Here is a 20,450-nt window from a genome sequence, read left to right as displayed (position 1 = left end):
GATTCAAACCTATTTTAATACATATGTATATGTAATTTGTATGAATTATATATATATGTGTGTGTGTGTGTATATAGCGTTTAAATGATTCATGTATAAAATGAAAGCACATTTTTCACCCAAATCTTTTCATTTTCTTAATGCATACTATATATTTTTATTTAATTTTTAGCTGATATATGACCCAGAACACATTCCTAATTGTTTTTGTGATTTTCTTACTTTACAATATCAGACCAGATTGAAACAGAGCTCATTCAAAGTCAACACAGACAGGAAACGTGGGGCTGGATTTATGTAGCATTGGTAATTTACCTCATGTCAGACATCTCATGGCACCAGCAGCAGACAGTAGTGGAAGTGACATGATCAGTATATGGGTTCTACACCAGCTAATAAAAGCTACAGCTCTTGAAGCACAACTCTGCGTGATTAGCTAAGGTTATTGTGAGAAACACGATGATCCGAACACCTCATGATTACTGGCATGCAACATTACAACACTGATCGTGACCAAACGCATGCATGGACATAACCGTTCATCTCATCTCCCCCCGAACGCATTACAGACTGATAACTAAAGGCACACAATTCTGTGGGAACTGGAAAGGCACTCAAGGCCTTTTCTAACTAATATACATTTGTTAACAATCATCAGTTTGTGAATTTATTTGATGTTTCGCAATGCTAAACCTTCAAAAGTGATCGCACCTTAAATGTAATATTTGCAGTAACAATACTCAAGCACGTGTGCCGGCTAATGTTCAGGTTCAACCAGTTTAGTATTTATAGAGCTCAGTCCATGTGCACATGTGTGTGTGTGTGTTTATGCCTGTGTGGAGGACAAAAACGACAAATGTCGCGCTCCTGGCTGGTTTTGACCTGACTGAGCCTCCAAATGACATGTAATTTATATTTATTTGGGGAATGAAAGCTATATACTCAACATTACTGAAGATTTAGCATTTTTAAATGCATTTAATTGGCTCATAGGAGTTATTCACTACTATAAAATTGTGTAGAAGACACAGAGAAGCTCAAAACACACACTTTACATTCAAATTGTGGAGGGAATGATCATGAAGGCACTGGTTTTTATTACCAAATTCTGTGCTATTAAGAGATTTCTACGTGGTTAAATTAATTTCGATTACAATAATATGAAGATGTTCTCACCAGATTATAATGGTCAATTGATAAATATGCAAAAATACAATAACGTTGTGACTGACGTCATCCGTACAGTACAAACTGGAGAGAAAAAGAGTTTGTTTTTCTGAAAAACATTGTGCCATAGAGGAAAACTAAATCAAGATATATAGTGACATAGATATATTTTGATCTAACCTGCCTTTCTGCCCAGCCTCTGTCCATTTAATGCATATTTTTTTGACTTTCCTCCATTTCCCACCTGTTGGTTGGCATGAAATGTGACATACAGTCCAGTGTATTTATGTTTGTTTGGTCAAAAATATTTTTTTGTGGAGTTTGGTATTTCCTGGTCAGCGCGGGGAGATCATTCTGGAAAAAGACCGGAAAGTTCTCTTACAGCAGCAAGCACCCGCTCCTCTTCTTCTTCTTGCGGACTTGCAGCGCCGCCCTGGTGGCCATTTCGAATACTTCCCTCACGCCCTCCTTAGTCTTGGCTGAGCATTCCAGGTATCCAAAGGCGCTAATACGGTTGGCCATGTCTCTGCCCTCCTCAGGTTTAACCGGCTCCTGCAAAACAGATGAGTTAGAACTGAATCATCACATTCAAGAAGATTTAGAACCAAATTACTGTGTGAACGATGGACGTCAGAATTGCGCGGCTGCAGCTAAAGCCTGACTTATGACATGCAATGTCAATTCTGCTCACTAAATGAACAGATTTAACGTAGGCCATCTGCCCACATAACCCAACACTATTGCTGACACATCATTTAAGGGGCGAGGCATGATAGCATCAGTCATTGGTTATTAGAGGTTGGACTGATCGCTCGAGTACGAGAGGTTTGACAAATGATAATGATCAGGCCTTGTGGAGTGACAGTAATGCTGGCTGCTAAGAGCTTTTTAATGGGACTCCCCATCGCGAGGATGCGGCAGGCCCCGGGAACACACCTGCTTCATCTTAGTCAGCTCTCTCCGTGTGTGCTCATCGTTCCGCAGATCCTTCTTATTGCCCACGAGGATTATGGGAACGTTGGGGCAGAAGTGCTTCACCTCTGGTGTCCACTTTTCTGGGATATTTTCTATGAGAGCACACACATTCAAGATTGATATATCAATTTAACACAAATTTAAATTGTATAATATAATCATAAACATAAATAATTAAAGCTGCAGTCCGTAACTTTTATGTTTAAAAAATGTACAAAATGTATATAATAAGCAAGTACATCATGAATCCATTTTCCTAACCGTGTTTTTGTCTTATCCTGAATCACTACGGTACACCTATAATAAGTGTTTATATTGGGACTATTTTAGACTGGTACGGGTCGTGCCGCTGTGGAGTAGCCCAGTACCTGTAGCTCCGGCTACAATGTTCTTCTGCACAACACATGCAGTTCTGTTTATTAACCACTAGAGCGCCAAAAGTTTCAGACTGCAGCTTTAATAAAATTAAAAAATAATATGCAATTATATGATATATATATATATATATATATATATATATATATATATATATATATAAAGAGAGTTAACAAACTTCCAAATATACATTATAAATGAATTTATTTGTGTGTGTGTGTGTGTGTATATTTTCCCCCCTAAACTTAAAAAAAAATACATAAATAAAAGAATAATAATTATATATACAGTATATAAAACGCATATGTAGGTACGCATGCATACTTACATTTTTTTTCATGTATATTTGAAAAAAAGAAGAAGTAATTATACTGTACAAATTACAGTATCCATAGTTTGAATAGTTTTTAGTTTTGTCTAATACGTTAGATAGAACTGTTAAACAAAGTAAACTGTATACGAAAAAGAATTGTAGCATGTGCTTTTTATATTATTAGTAACAGACAGGCAAACACTACAATACCTTCTCATTTCCAGTCAAGCATTCAGCGAATACACATTTATATAATTTAAGCAAATCTTTGAATATCTAACAAACATTTTGTTTCACAAACCTGACCGACAAACATTAAACCTTTGATTTCAATCTATGCTACGCTATATTCAGTTGCCCACTATCATATTCATGTCATTTAATATTATATATTATAATGAGAAAGTCTTTGTAGGTACTGTAATCTGAAGGAAAAATATGGTGACAAAAAGGTTAAATAATACTTTCATATAGTGTTATAAAACTTTGTTTTATGATGTTAATGTGACCCAAAGAAAGTGTGAGTGAAATAAGGGATTTGCCCCAACAAATCCAATCCCATTAATTCATGTTTGGTGGTTCCATTCCATTTCACTGCTGGGGGAATTATGTGACTAATTTATTTATTTATATATATTTATATATATATATATATATATATATATATATATATATATACACACATTTATATATTGATTTTTTGAATAATCTCAGAACTGTCTGCGATAACTTTTAAACACTAATTTGTTCAAGCTTCCCGACATTTATTATAACAAGGAAAAGAACTGGGATGTTCCTACGGGAAGCTGGTGGAGATAAAGGACAGTGATGTCATGGACACAAGAGTTATCATGATGCGCCTCGACTCTTAGACAAAACACAGGAACTTCCTGCATAATTTGATGACTTAGTGAGTTGTATTTCCAGTAAGAACAGCCTTGACACAAAGAAGAATGACTCAAAATTCTAATATAAAGCAGATTTTGGACTCTTTGGAAGATATGATTACCTAAACTGTCGGGACTGTCTATGGAGAAACACATGAGGATGACATCTGTGTCTGGGTAAGACAGAGGTCTCAGGCGATCATAGTCTTCCTGTCCTGCTGTGTCCCACAAAGCCAGCTCCACCTGTGGATCAAAATTGGACAGGATGAGTCAGACCTCAGTTGAAACAGCTAGTCAAAGCCTTCAATGATCTCTACAGCACACTGGACTTCACATCATGGGTTATTTACAACCAAATAAGTTGGACAAAAGCAGAAGGGCACTTAAAGGAGTAGTTCACTTTAAAATGAATTACTCACTCTCAAGCCATCCTAGGTGAATATGACTTTCTTCTTTCAGACGAATACAATCGGAGTTATATTAGTAAACACCCAGATGATTCTGAGCTTTATAAATGGCCATGGATTGCAACCATCAGTTTGAAGCTCAAAAAAATGCATCCATCCATGATAAAAGTGCTCAAGACGGCTCCAGGGGGTTAATAAAGACCTTCTGAAGCAAAGTGATGAGTTCATGTAAGAAAAACATTCATATATAACACGTTACAATGTAAAATTCTAGCTTCCGGCCAAACGCAGTCTACTTGAGGCTAAAGTGCAACTTACGCAACTTATGACGTCGGAAGTAGCGTTGTGCATCATGGAGTAGCGTAAATATCAGCAGTACGTCGCATTACTTGCATAAGTTGCGCTTAGACTGACGTGGAATCCGTATGTTCGAATTTTTCATTGTAACGTGTTAAATATGGATATTTTTCTTACATAAACTTCACGCTTTGCTTCAGAAGGCCTTTATTAACCTGTTAGCCTTCAGCGCCACTTTTGAAAAATCCCCAGAAATAGCATACCCAACCTAAAAAAGATTCAATTAATTGACCCTTTGTCCTAAAAGCTCAAGTACGGTCTCATTTGAAAGCTGACACCTGGCACTTTATTGGAAATGTAGAATGAATTATTGTCATAATGAAAAAAAAATTATGAATAGCTTCAAAGTTGTGTAAGTTATTAGAAATTTATTTTTATGAAACATCTTCATGAAAATTAAATTGAAGTTGGCCCGTCAGCACTCTAGAAATGCACTCCAGCTAAAGACACATGTCTGACCATGTTATATTTAAAATTTGAAGGTGATAAGTCTAAAACTCTGTATTTTGTTAAATGTTTTTCAAGATCATCTCAAATGACTTTATTTTGAATTGACTCTAAAATGCAAACTTGTGTTTATTGTCATCTATTAGCATCTATTCAGTCTATTGTCTCTATTGTTTTGTGGTGCAAACGAGCCCCATTCAGTGTCACTCTCTCCTGCACACATTTACACCTTTCCAGCCTGCTTATGGCCATAAATATTATTTTCCTTTGTCTCCATTATAATCGCTAACGACTGGCTAATCACGGTGTTTCACCCCCTAAATTCTTTCATAATCTTCACTTCACATTTGAAACTGTATCAAATGCCTTTCTTAAATAAAGAAATATTTCAGTAAGCATTCCGATTTAGAAAAAAAATCATAAAAAATAACAGCTAGATGGCAGGTGCAACTAGAGAGCTAGCTAGCATGTTAGCTTAGCACACCATCAATACACGACAATTTATGAGATTAAAACCCTTTTTGTGCTCCAAACTTACTTTATAGTGCAAGTCGAGTGTTTTAAATAATCTTCTATGAGCTTATTTGGCTTCAGAAAAGAAAATCAGACAGAAAATATATGATTTGATATTATTCTGCACTATTGTAAAGTCTATACCGATTAGCATTACATTATACATATAATCTATTATTATAAAAATACCTGACATGGCTAGAAGAACACAGGTAAATCAAATATCATTGCAATCATGTTTATTGTCTTCAAAACATCTTTATCTGCATGTTATAGCGATCTCTGAAAGCTAACGTTAGCTGTGTTTATGTCAGTGACGTCCTGGAAGGTCACAGGTTATTGTTCTTCTTCGTGAGCTCCCATATTTGGAAAAAACTGTGCAAATGGCGCCCTCAGCCTGCTGTATGGATTGAAAACACAGTACATCAGAGTATCCAGCGCTCTTTATGTATACATCGACGCATTTGGATATAAATTCAATAAATATTATTCCTGTCTATAGAAATATGATGTAAACCTATGATAATATATCAATATTTCTCCAAATCTGCACATTTTTGAGCCAAAAGCCCTGAGGAACGTTGTTTTGTCACGCGTTCTCAAGACAACAGCACCGGAGTTTTTTTCTGAATGGAGCAGCTGACGCTCATAATTCATATTAAAGGTATCGACTCATTTTTTCATTACATAAATCCTGACACAAATTAAGACATAACTGTCACTATAAGTTTCTCAGAATACAATAGTGGTCAAATACTGAAACGTGAGACTTATATATTTTTAATGATGTATAGTTTGTCAAGGTAATAACATTAAATCTGATAGTAACTTTGAACTATTTAAAAAAAAAACGCTTCAGAGCGTCCTCGCTCTGGTGAAGGTTAACAGGTTAACCCCCCGGAGCCGTGTTGAGCACTTTTATCATGGATGGATGCACTTTTTTTAGCTTCAAACTGATGGTTGCAATCCACTGCCATAATAAAGCTCGGAAGCGTCTGGGTGTTTATTAATATTACTCCGATTGTATTCGTCTGAAAGAAGAAAGTCATATTCACCTAGGATGGCTTGAGGATGAGTAAATCATGGGCTAATTTTCTTTTTAAAGTGAACTACTCCTTTAATACACACTTTAAGACCATGCAACCCTAGTCTCTCTTAGGAGTGTACAACCCACTATACAATAAGTGAGGCAAAAAAGAAAAAAAAGAGCATTACACATTCCTAAAAGAAACAGTTCAGGCTTAAGACAGCTTACGTGTGTAGCTCCCTCCTTCACACAAGCCCTTTCTATTTAGACCTATACAGACCAGATATATCCAGGTCATTATGATGCAATGACAAATGTATTTTTGCCTCTCTACACTAATGCAGATGCAACAATATATAATTTTTGGGGTTTATAATTTTTTCCCCCCAGAATTTATTTATTTATTACACCTTTTAAGATGATTTGAAAAGCATGTTATAAAAAGATTAAATTGTTTGATAAGTTTAAGAGAGTGACAAATATTCTACAGGAACTCTATTTGAGATTTAATTTCATGTTTTATTGTTTTTCTGTCACATGACAACAAAATGGCTACATGTTGGTTACATGTTGATATTTTAAAGGGATAGTTCACCCAAAAATTAAAATGATCCCATGATTTACTCACCCTCAAGCTATCCAAGGTGTCTATGACTATCTTCTTTCAGACGAACAAAATCAGAGTTATATTTAAAAATAGCATGGCTCTTCCAAGATAGTCATAGACACCAAGGATGGCTTGAGGGTGAGTAAATCAAATATGAAATAAATGTAAATATTAAACAAATATTTATTTCAAATATTATTTATTTCTTTTAAATGAATCATTTTAAAACCAAACTTAAATAAATAAAACCACTTAAATGTTTTAACATCTCAGCATTTTAATAAGGCAACACCCATAACAAAACTAAAACAAAAAACACAACCAATACATTGTCAACAACGGTCATTTTCAAGTCATTTGATGTTTTATGAATAAATTAATAGTGAAAAAAATTAATGTCTGAATGAATGTAATGGTCATAGTGGGTTAAAAGCGCCTTTCTATTTACACTGAAAAAAATGTTGATGTAGAAACTATTTTTATTCAGAAATTGCTAATAAATATAACAGCAATTACAATGATTGTAAAACACTAAAAAAATCTAAAAAATATTATTTTCTTGTAAAACACTCCAATTATCTTCATTTTATTTACAACTGTGAATTATTTTTTTTAGAGTTTACTTCCTACTTTCAATGTCAGAGCAATGCTGATTATTTGGAAAAACTGATCAGGCTCAGCCAACAGTGATATGGTGTCAGATATATTGAAGATCCCTACTGTAAAAACAAATGAACTTTAATGTATCAATCCTTCACATATGTCACTCTTCCCTCACATAATCTGTACAGGGCAACAACAAGCCTTGGCTTATCCAATCACAAGCCTAGTTAAACGGGAGATTAGAGGGAATCAAACTACATCCCTTCTGCTCTGCTGTAGGACTGAAGCTTAGTTTCATACCGCCGCTGAGTCATACACCGAGCCTGATGCCACATCATTACACAACCTTTCCTCAATTCAGAGAGAGAGGAGACTATTTTTCCCTCCGTTGTGCACTGATCTGAAGCCCTACATCAAAATAATCTGTTCAGTGCAGAGTAAAGAAGCCCATAATGCTTTGAATGGCTTATCGTTTCTCAAAGAGCATGCATAGGTGGCATCAGTCAAAAATTAATGCCATATCGGTTGCAAAGCGAATCTCAGAGAAAGATTTTGAAGATAAATGTATTTTTCCTCTTTGGAGAAACATGCATTAAGGAACGTGCATTAAGAAAGTAAATAGGGTACATTTTTATGTTGACTTTAAAATATATGTTTATCCACCGGCGCAAATAAAGTAGAGAATGTTCCCAAAGGCCGGAAAAATTTATTCTCATTCGCCACTGGGAAAGCTTCTATATTTTGAGAAACCTAGCAGCGTAACACTGCTGAGAGAGCGAGGGGTATTAAAAGAGATGCCATCCTGCTCCTTGACTTCAACATTTCCTGTGCTGGAGACACAGAGTGAGCCCACCTTCCCCCAAAAAACCCTCTTCCATCACAGGAAATGAAGTGGTCGGCTATATAGGGTTGGCGAGTCACAGCAACAGGGGCGGGGATATCTTGAGTCCAGTCAGGAAACCAGAGAAAACAGCCATTTCCTGTTTTGCCAAGTCCCCTTAGATTACGTAGTGGTCAGGGCTGCAAAACATCAGATCTATCAGACCCCTTCACGTCACCCATTCCAATGCAGTGTTATTTATATACTATTATTGAGTTTATTCATATTTTGAATTGGCTTATTTTTATATTCTTTTTTTTCATATTTCTAGTTAAAAATTTTGTTTAAGTTTTAGTCATTTTTATTAGTTATATAAATAGCTTTAATTTATTTTAAGTTAGTTACAAGGCAACATTAATAATTTTCATTTTAGTTTTTAATCTAATATTTATATATTTATTTAATTTCAGCTTAAATTCAGTTACTGAAAATTATTTTTCAGTATAGTTTTAGTTCACAATAACAACTGTTCCAAAACAATGGCTATTCAGTTAGTAATTTTGTTATGCATTCTTTTTTTATGTTTCTATTTTGTCTGTTTTTTTAATTTCAGTTTTGGCAATTTTATTACTTAAACCTATTTTATTTCAGTTAACCATAATTTTCAATTACAATTTTTCCAAAAGTTTATATATTGCTTTATTTCAATTACCGAAAATTATTTTTAATAGTTCTCACTATAACAACACTGTTAATGTGAAAAAAATGTGAAAAAAAATGCCTATTATCTTACACTAACTGGTGCAATTGTTTGGATAAATAGTCTATAGATGATATACTGATATATCAGACTATAATAACAATAAGTGTTGACAGATTCTAAGCTGGTTTCAGGATGAACTTGACAGTTACAATGACTAATGAAAACAAAACTAAGGACAGGTTCTGGGTTACTTATAGATCTCAGCTTGGGTTTCACAATTAGTACCGGTAATTTCCAAAACCAACCCAAACCTCAACGTCTGGAAATATTACTAAGATGTGTTGTATAAAAACAGGCTTTGGGGGGTTTGGAGGCGGCCAAGAATCAATACCAACCTGTTTGCTGTCGACTTCGATATCTGCAATGTAGTTCTCGAACACAGTAGGCACGTAGACTTCTGGAAACTGATCTTTGCTGAACACTATGAGTAGACAGGTCTTCCCACATGCTCCATCTCCCACGATCACCAGCTTTTTCCTGATAGCAGCCATACCTGGAGAGGAAATATGAGATTTGCTTCAACCACAATCGGCTCCATGTCATGAAAATACGCTTTCATTTTGATCTTTTGAAAGAGCTGAATGCACTATGGAAAAGTACTGTAAGTTTGGCTCCAGTTAGAGCAGCACGATTGTGGATAAAATGAGAATCAAAATCTCAAACAGAGATCACGAATCTGATCAGACCCCTAAACAAAATAACATGTAAATTTACTAGAGGTTCAGGTTTAAAATGTTTAATTAATCTGAATGAATCATTTAAAAAAAAGTCTCGAATGAATAATTCAATGACTCACTCATTATGAATCAGTGTTTTTGAACAAATCTCTTGAATGAATGATTCAATCACAATACATTTTTTGTGATTGCTTCTGTAGACATCAGTGTTTATCTGAACTATAAACTTTTCGTATGAATATTTGTAACATAAATAATGATAGGCCTACTGTGTGGTTGAAAAAAATGGTTTGTGAAGGTGTTTCATACCTTAAAGGATAATTCCGGTATTTAACACCTTGAGTCTATATTGTAGTTTGTTTTGGATGAACAAGAGTGGTGGACAACATTTTTTTGACAATGGTTCCTCTCTCGAGTTTTTGACTATAATAGAATTGGCCATGGACCAATTTAACATTGGAGTCAATGGTCATGTCCGAAAATGTCATTAAAACAGCCAATAATGTTCGTTTACAAAACTGTTAAACTCACCGAGTGGTTAGTAGTGTTCGTTGATGATTATAAACAATATATCGTCGCAATATATGATTCCAATCCGTTTATTTTGCTATAGTGGAACTATTTTTTCAGACACTTCACAACCGTAACTTCCGCTCAATATTTGAATCTGAAGCGTTAGCACACTCCCGACCACTTGATGGCGATAACCGATGTTTATGTCTCGCGGGACACTCACGGTCACAGTCGAGTTCAACTTCATATTGCACTGGTCAGTGGTCACGTCTTTCAATATGGTTAGAATTTGTGCGGTCAAAAACTGCGGTAAAGTTCCTAAAAAAATTATTGTTTTCGCTTACTCTCCCGGAGCACAGTTGCTCTGCTCGCTAGCCTTATGAGAAACGGAAGCGAGCAAAAAGACTACATCGACCAAATGTAAACAGCCCCCTTTCCGTTTCCGGTAGCACATTTATATTAACGAGCACTCAGTCCTTCAACAGAATTCAATGGGATTTTACAAAATGACGAATAAAACACGACAGAAACTGTATTTCGCAACACTTTTTGTTTCTGGAACATCAACTAACATCACTAATCACTCGGTGAGTTGCACAGTTTTGAAAACTAATGTTAAAGGTTGTTTTAATGACATTTTCGGACATGACCATTGACTCCAATGTTAAATGGGTCCATGGCCAATTCTATTATAGTCAAAAACTCGAGAGAGGAACCATTGTCAAAAAAATTTTGTCCACCACTCTTGTTCATCCAAAACAAACTACAATATAGGTGTTAAATACCGGAATTATCCTTTAACATGACAACTGCGCTCTCTAGCTCAGCGACAACGCAAACTCATATCTGAATGTTCCGGAGTGATTTTGTCAAAGGTTTAATAGACAGGCAAATAGTGAGATTGTGTGGGTGTTTGAATCGAGATCACAATATATTTCAACGTACAGCTCTAGGTCCAGTCCAAAAAGTCTGTCTTTGAGTGCAAATTGTTCTTTTCTATCAGATCTTTTCCAAGAATCAGTTCAAAAAACTGGCCTGAATGATTCGTTCATGAATAAATCCTCCCTCTCATGAATGCACCAAAGACATTTCCATGGTCACATCAAGGCTCTTCAGAAGTCATATGGACCACTTTTGTAATGTTTTTGTCATTTTAAAGTGTGATAGACCTGCTATCATTCACTTTTATTATTTATTAGAGTGGCCAGGAAATTCTTTAAAATTCAACACTAAACAGCTCTTCAATTATTTCCATGCTTTGTCCACCAGCAGCGTGACAAAAAACTATTTGTTTTGCTCTTTTTTAAAGTATATCCCAATGTTATCTTTATCATTCAGCCCTATGGTGTCCACCATAACAAAACAACAGACCTGAAGGCAAATGCAAGCCGCTGAATCAAGAGCAGACGGAGAAAACGTGTTCGCAAACATGATACGAACATCTGCCTAATGTGAACCCGATGCAAAACTCGACCAGAGGACACAATCCTCATGGGCTACAAAAAACATATCACAACGCACGCAAGGCTTCTGAACACAAATAGATGTCAAGATCATTTCATAGTGACGGCTATGGAAATTGCCAATTTAAACAATAAAATTCTACATCTTTTATTGTAACCACACAGTTTGATTTAAACCTTGTATAATGAGGTTGCATTTTATTTACTCCGCAAACCCAATTTTTATTCACATCTGCCTCTTGGCGAGTGTTAATTCTGGACTCTGGCTACACAATTCAAACCAATTTGCATTATAAACTGCAAGATGTCAGTTGGGCGAAAGAGGAAAGCATTTACTCAATCAACTTAGTGAGATCTCGGAGGAGAATGCATTATCGCATTGATCTGTCATGCTTTTGATCACCAACACCAATTTCTGAACTAACTCGCTTGCTTATTGGAGCTAGTGATTGTGTGACAATTCTGAGGAAGACGTTGTGAGCGAGATTTCGCTTGGGTCTTTGTGTGGGCGATAAGGGAGATTTGTCCCGCATCCATGATGAATATGTGCCAGTAGGGAAGCACAGCTGTGCATCTCGTCGTTCCAAGCCTCCCAATACTCATCTATTCTTCCTTAGTATTCAAAGATTACAAACACAGATTAAACGCACACTCTTCTACACTGTCTGGGCTTGTTTTAACACGACTACTTATCAACCGGCCTCCATCAGATTGTGCTTCCTTGGAGCAGAAAGAACTTTATTTTTAGTACGGCCTGGGTTTCTTTCTCTCTCACATGAAGCTCCATCCACCCACAGGAAACGCAGGGGCTTATTTCCTAGAAACAGAGAGGGAGGGAGCGCAGAAACTAATGGAGAAAAGAGGTTGCAGTCTCTGTGACAATAAATTAGACAAGTTTTGTTGCTCTTATGTGATGCTATACAAAAAATATTTTAGGAAGATTTAAAAAAGGAGGGAAAAAAGCTAAAGTTCAGTCTCAATTTTTGTGGAGGGACGCTTCGGAAAATAAATACAAGATGCAACTTAAAGGGACTAAAATTTTTAATTCTGTCATTAATTCCTCGCCCTCATGTCATTCCAAACCCGTAAGACTTTCGTTCATCTTCAGAACAAAAATTAAGATATTTTTGATGAAATCTGGGAGCTTTCTGTCCCTCCATTGACAGCTACGCAACTACCATTTTGACGCTTCAAAAAGTTTATAAAAAGATAGTAAAACTAATCCATATATGAATTGAGCAGTTTAGTCAGTGATCTGTGAACATAAACAGAAGCTTAACCGAACATGATTGATGCGCGAGAACAAACCTGATTGGTTCTTCTTACTGAAGCTCAAACGTGCTGTGTAACACGAGAATGAACCTCATTGGTTCTCGCACGTCAAGCGAACATGCTTGAGCTTCCGTTTACCACAACTGATGTGTGAAATGATACAAGTTTATATGTAAATAAAAGCTTAAATTTAATCTGTTCATCATATAAAGTGATAAAATTTGGATTAAACAACTCAATTCATATGGATTAGTTTTACGATCTCTTTATGAACTTTTTGAAGCGTCAAAATGGTAGTTGCATTGCTGTCAATGGAGGGACAGAAAGCTCTCAGATTTACTCAGATTTCATCAAAAAGAGATTTTTGTTCCCTGAAGATGAAGGAAAGTCTTCCGGGTTTGGAATGACATGAGGGTGCGTAATTAATGACAGAATTTTCCTTTTTAGGTGAACTATCCCTTTAAGGGATACATTTTATTTAAATAATACATTTATATATATATTATTTATATATATCATAGTATAAATGTTGCAAGGAAGTAGATATGTCTTACATATAAGTTACCGGTACATATATTTTCACAGCATGAATTGGTAATAATAAAAAATCAGCATGTTAAATTGTTAATTCTTCATTATTGTGAGAAGTTATGTTAACTTAAACAGACAAACACCACTAATAATCATATTTTTTCACCACATTCTCTATTTGACAGTAAAGGTTTCATTATTTTAAATGTTACGCAACACAGTCTAAAAAAAGTCCTGGTTGATCTGAGAAATCTCTTTTCAAAATAATATATCAATATATCAAAAGAGAAACATAAGCTTAAGAGGAAATGTGTTGATTCTCAGGGACACTTTTATTTGAAAGCAAGCAACTGGTCTCTTTTACGTAGCAGAGCAGAGTCTGAAATGCAAGGAATTCCCTGCTGTTTTCTATTTGCCTGTAAATAGGCCTTTAACTGAAGTCATGATTAATGTGTTCAAAAACATGCTAAACCCTCAAATGAGTCATCTGAAAAATGCCTGTACAATTATTGACAAAAGAGAAGTACACAAATAAAGGAAAGCAGGTAATTCAGGTTACAGAAGCAAACAGACTCAGTTCTTCGCACAGTAAAAGAGAGAAACTCAAATCCATGTGAACAGCACCGGCTTAAAATTGTTTCCTGTCACACATCTGGACAGGACACATCTCCAAGTTCTTCTAAATAAACATTGTTTTTATAACACAACTAGTACAAGTTTCTAGTTAAGGGTGGGGGAACTGTCCAACTAATCCCAAACGCATCTATTTTGAGGTTCAAGGTGCCACATAGTAACTTGCAGTAAGTTACAGTACGATAAATTATTGCAGTTAAAGGTTTAGTTCACCCAAAAATTTAAAGGTTGTCATCGATTACTCTCCCTCGTGTTCCTCCCGTAAGACTTGGGTTCATCTTTTAAGCACAACGAAGATAAATACATTTCTGTCACTCAATTCTAGGGTTGGGAATCAAAAATTAATTCCAATTCTGGAATCCGATACTTAGGTCAGTGTGCACATATTAATGTGCTTTCAAACCATATTCAAGCACAATAAGACACAAAAGAAAACTCAATTTTGTACTTGAACCGTGAGCTGTTTTCTTTGCGCACACATCCAAAGTGTGCACACAGAGCCATCTCTCATATAGTGCACAATACTGAATTAAGTTCTCATATGCTTCTTGTGCTTGAATGCACAAACGCACATAAAATTATGCCAAAATATCTTTGTAAACAGTCGATTTTGTCCTAAGTGAAAGTAAACGGTGGAGAAAGAAAACGCATGTGTAACAGGATCAAGCGTGACGCCTTAAAGTGACAGCACCCTAATAAACCTGCTGCCGTCTGTGTCTTTAATGTTAATTAAAGAAGAAAATAAAAAGATACAAATAACTCACTTATCTTCACTGAATAACTTTTGTAGCTTTTAATAAGGATTAATCTATATTTTATTTATAAAAAGTAAACTATGCAGTGTTATTTTACATTTGATAATTATTACAACATCTGTACCTGAACTTTGGCCAGTTGTATCGATGCTATTGCTGTTTACATGTCTTTAATAATGTTTGAAATTTAAATTAATTAGTCCAGTTGTTTTTGCAGTGTTATTTTTGTTAAAACCATAGGAAAATGATAGTGTTGTTAGGCTGCTTTTAGGCTGTTCATGGAAATGACAAAACAAAAAGTTTTGCCAAAAGACAGAATATAATAATGTTTGACTAAATGTTTTTTTTACCTTATTGGAACTAACAAGAAGGGAATATTGATAAGAACGGAAGCTCAATCGTGTTGCGTAACACAAGAATGAACCTCATTGGTTTTCATTTTTGAGTGAACTAACCCTTTCATTTAATAGACAGTTTACAAATCTATTTCCCCCATGGTTTCTTAAATACGGTTCTGGAGAGCCACTGCCTGGAAGAGTTTAGTACCAAACCAACCCTAATCAAACACACCTGAACAAGCTAGTCAAGGTCTTCAGAGTTACTAGAAAATTGTAGGTGAGTGAGTTTGATCATGGTTTGAGCTAAACTCTGCAGGACAGTGGCCCTCAGGGATGGGTTTGAGGAACCCTGGCGTAAAGTAAGGTTATAAGGTTACAGAACCAGAGCAAAGTTCTCAAATACAAATGCCAACACTTTAAAGGTCTTCAAACGAAGTGTTTGTAGGAGTTTACCGTTCAAAGTCCAAAACTAATGTGTGAATAGAGTAAATAAAACTGAAGTACTTGACAGTTGGCCTAATTTATTAGGAACATTTAATATAGTAAGAATGACAATTTGACTCTTGCTGGTTTAAAGAGAAATCAACAAAATAATCTCCTAAAAAACATTTGCCATAACTTAAAATCACCATGAAATCAAAACTGACAACTCTTGTTTTTTTGTATAATGGAATTCTGCAGTATTTATATAAATTATCTATCCATGCATGTCATTACTTTTTTATTTTATTAATGTGCCCTCATAATCTTTAATCAAAGTAACTTCCCCTCCCTCTTGCAGTGACTTCTCTTCTCTGATGTTGTTTACTGGCGCGAGGGCGGGACTACCTGTCACTCACATGAGATCGACCAATAGCAAACCACAACCATCCGATCAATTCCCAATTGTCAATTTTTTTAATCGAGAAGCTGTTTTGACTCAGATATACATCACAATACGGAAGAAAAAACTATTGCAACTTCTGTTTCAAGCCAACTTTATCTTTAAAACGTATGATCAAACTTTACATGTAAAGAAGACGTAAAAAAAAAACATCTCTAACTCAAAAATGTGCATCACATTAAGTTTATGTTAAACTGTAATCTAATTAGATAGAAAATGTTATATACAATTCAAATATATAAATACTTTTTTGAGAATGAAAGCACCAAAAGAAAATTGTATTACATTTGTTTGTGACATGAGGGACAGAAACTGACTAATATAAAAATATGACGCTGCAAGTGATACAATGACCTCATGAACACCTCACCAATGCAGAAGATAATAAACTGCACAGATCTGGTTTAAGTAGCCTAACAGTGATAACGTCTTTGTCCTGGTTTGACTTCCTCTTGTCCATCAGAGTGTGTAGAAGAACCTCTCTCTGTATTCACAGTCCAAGTTTTCAAAAGTAAAGCTTCTTTATTTGTATTCATTTTGGGACTGCTTAAGTCTCAGAACACTACTCTGTAATTTGGTCTAACTAGTGTCTGTCTTTTCTTAAAAAGTTTTGACAATGTGTCCTGTCATGTGACTGAAAGACGCCACATGGTCACTCAAAAAAACAAACACAAAATGGTGTATGAGCCTTAGATGTTGTAGACCTTAAATGCATTTCTGCTGCAGGAAAATATTTGAAAAGTGTGGCAAAGTTCACCAGATGGCAGGTTGACAAAGGCAGCCAGAGGCTTAATGCAACAGGAAGCACACTGAGGATTCTGGGAGCAGTTTGTAATGCTGAGCTGGTCTGAAACCAGTCAATTTTCATTTTCAGCAAACCTAATCCATATCAGCTCATTTATCTTAGTCTGGGGTCAGACTCCAAGTGACATTAATGCACCAAAGTATTAAGGGTTGTTCAAGATTTAGATTGATTTTTGCAGAAAACAGCAACAAGTTTTACCATCAAACCTGTGATTTTTATTGTATTTGCTGCATTAAAAGTCTTAAATCATTGTCTTCAATCAGTACAACTTCTTCCTCTCTCTTCAAATGCAAAATGCATTAAATAATCAGAAAAGCAATAAACAGACAGAAGGTGGAAACCAAACAGTTAATAAGCTTTGGATTTAGGCGGCGCTCGGTTCTTGTCATTTCCCGACAGGCCTGGTTAATAGCCTTTTAATTCCACTTGTGGCAGACATTATGTCGAACATATGCGTCAATTGGCCTCCAACATGTCTAAAATGATTTTAAACAGCATCTTTCTAAAGGACCTGTTCAGTTCAATTTGTAATCTGTGTTCGGTTGAATTTGTTTAGGTTGTTAGAATGGCATTTTTCAGTTTAGTTCTAAATTAAGACATTATTAAAAGATGACAGGACTGTGATGTTTTTGGTCCTACAAACTTAAATACACAGTCAAAACCTAAACATCCATTTCATTTTTATTTTTTGACAAGTGAAATAAGGACTACGACTAACAAGGATGTGGGTTTACATGCTTGACTAGGACAACAATTGTAACCTTAGCAACTTACATTAAAAAAAAGTTATGTATAACAAAACCTGTGTAAAATACACTTCTTATGTTTTAGACTCAAGTTTGGACCAAATTTTGAAACATTAGTTCATGCCCATGCAATTTTGTTTACCCTTATAAATATCATGGTAACACTTTACAATAAGGTTTCATCAGTTAAGTACTTTTCATGAACTAAAAATTAACAATACTTCTACAGCATTTATTAATCTTAATGTTAATTTCAACATTTAGCCTACTTATACATTATTAAAATCAGATGTATTTGTTAACATTAGTCAATGCACTGTGAACTAAAACGAACTATCAATGAACAGCTGTATTACAAAATGTATTGCTCATTGTTATTTCATGTTAGTTAATACTTTAACTAATGTTAATAAATTAGTCCTTAGTTGTAAAGTGTTACCAGTATCATATTACTGATAAAGTGAGATTACAACACTCTTTCAGATCAAAGAATATCCAGTTGATTTTTCAAGTTGATGACTAGATAATTATTAAAAGGTGATTTCTAGTCCTGAAAAAAAAAAACTGAGCATGGACTATAGAAACTTCCAAATCCTACGACTACACTAATTTACATGCGAAATTTCCCAGGCCTGGAAGGAAAAACACACACACTTTTGACATTCCCTGACATTTCTAGGAATTCCACTTCCCAGAACCATGGGAACACTGTCTGTGCTGACACAAACAACAGTTTTCCCTCATATCATACAAAATACTGAAATCTGGGTATGAACTATGAAATGTCTCTCAAATGCTACGTTATCTGAACTCAAGGCTAGGAGTGTAAAATGGCCTACAACACCTCAAGGATTAAAGATCAGGCCTGTCTTAAGTCTTATCCGAGCATTTGGTTGCCACAGAACACAGCCTTTGGCCTAAGGCAAATTTGAAGACGGCAGTGCTAATATAAGCAGACATGACATCTTTGACAGACTCTTCGGTGGAACAACAGGTTAGTTAGTCGCTCGGCTGGGTTTAGGGGAAAAGTTTTGAACTCAACTGAAGCGCTGTCGACTGCAACGCCCTTGTATGACTGGAGGAAACTGATTTCCGCACGACTCGAAACGCTAGCAATTAATTAGTTCGCAAGAATATATCCAAAACTCACGCGGAGCTTTATGATTCGCAAAGATGTTTTGTATAATTTTTAAAACAATCTATAGAACTCTAAATGTGGATTCTCACTGTTTAGTGTGGGTCAGTCATACATACTATCTAATCTTTAAACTATAAATTTGACATAATTCCCACGTAACCGCGAGCGATTAAAAACATAAACGAGCTTGTATGAGAACTATCGCAGCTCACGAGCCACCACCTACTTTTCCCACACCGCCTCAGCAAACTTGTTTTCTACCAAAATTCCTAAAGTCCGACATCATGTCAAGTAAAGATGTCATGTACTTGGCTACACAAAATGAAAACATAAATACCTTATATCCTCGCGGGGGTTTTATTCCCTGTCGATAGCGTGTCCGAGTTTTGGGCGCAATGTGGAGAAATTTCACGTTGTTATTGCTGAGAGACAAAGCTCGACTCACAGAAGACCCGCCCGCATTAATGTGAATCAGTGTCGAGCGCTGCTGGATGTTGACTGGTGAAGGAGGCGGTTCGGCTCGGAGGACTGAGGAGGATCACTGCGGTCCCTCCCTCCGACACCGAGAATAATGACATCATTCTTCTGAAGCTGTGGACTGGAGAGAAGCTGCCCGGTGTCGTTCACCACGCAGACCGCTAAATCAAGCTGCGGTGTTGCCTGCATGGTTCCATGCTATGATCAGCATATTTTTTGTAAGTGAGCACAATAAAACCTCACTGACATGCACTGGGACAAGAACCGTATAATTAGGATTTAATCGAAATGTAGAACTATCTTGTTCTTTCCAGAACAAAAATACTTTTCATGAAAGCAAATGTAAGTTGTCACATGAGTTTTAAATGTGATAAATTATTATATCAATATTTCATGACCAAATTGCTGTGTGTCATCATTGTTTCACCGGTTAAATTGTGCTGAAAAGTCTATTATAGACTGACATAATTATTCTATTGTGACAAATAAAATATTTTATTTAAAATATCGAAAGTAACCATTCAAATACCTCAGTAATGTTACAAAAGATTTATATTTCAAATAAATGCTGCTCTTTTCAACTTTGCATTCATCAATAGGTTTCCTTCATCAAGGTTTCTGCAAAAATATATCAGCATTGATAATTATAAGAAATCTAGAGAAGCAAATCAGCATAAGAATGATTTCTGAAGGATCGTGTGGCACTGGAGATTGGAGGAATGAAGTCTGAAAATTCATCTTTGCCTCACATAAATAAATTTCATTTTAAGACAATTATATTAAAATAGAAAAGTTATTTTCACCTGTAATAATATTTAAAAATATTATTGTTTTTACTGTACTTTTGACCAAATAAATGCAGCCTTGTTGAGAATAAGATACTTTCAAAAACATGTTTTTATCCAGATGACAGCAGTCACTAGGTCACAAGGTCACAGTGAATTTGCCAATTAAGACA

General features: G+C 35.5%; 1 protein-coding gene across 1 annotated transcript; it reads right to left on the bottom strand.

Annotated features, from left to right (window-relative positions):
• Positions 1–126: 126 nt before the first annotated feature.
• On the bottom strand, positions 127–19,736 carry rhoca (ras homolog family member Ca). The gene is made up of 5 exons (XM_079627381.1): positions 19,353–19,736; positions 9,597–9,754; positions 3,840–3,960; positions 2,104–2,234; positions 127–1,719 (listed from the first exon to the last, which is right to left on the bottom strand). Exons 2-5 carry the CDS (start codon positions 9,750–9,752, stop codon positions 1,546–1,548), a joined length of 582 nt encoding a protein of 193 aa, XP_079483507.1. The 5' UTR covers positions 9,753–9,754; positions 19,353–19,736; the 3' UTR covers positions 127–1,545.
• Between the last annotated feature and the right edge of the window lie 714 nt (positions 19,737–20,450).

This window comes from Phoxinus phoxinus, assembly GCF_949152265.1.
Source record: "Phoxinus phoxinus genome assembly, chromosome: 11".
Taxonomy (NCBI): Eukaryota; Metazoa; Chordata; class Actinopteri; order Cypriniformes; family Leuciscidae; genus Phoxinus; species Phoxinus phoxinus.
This window is presented reverse-complemented; position numbering and strand designations above follow the sequence as displayed.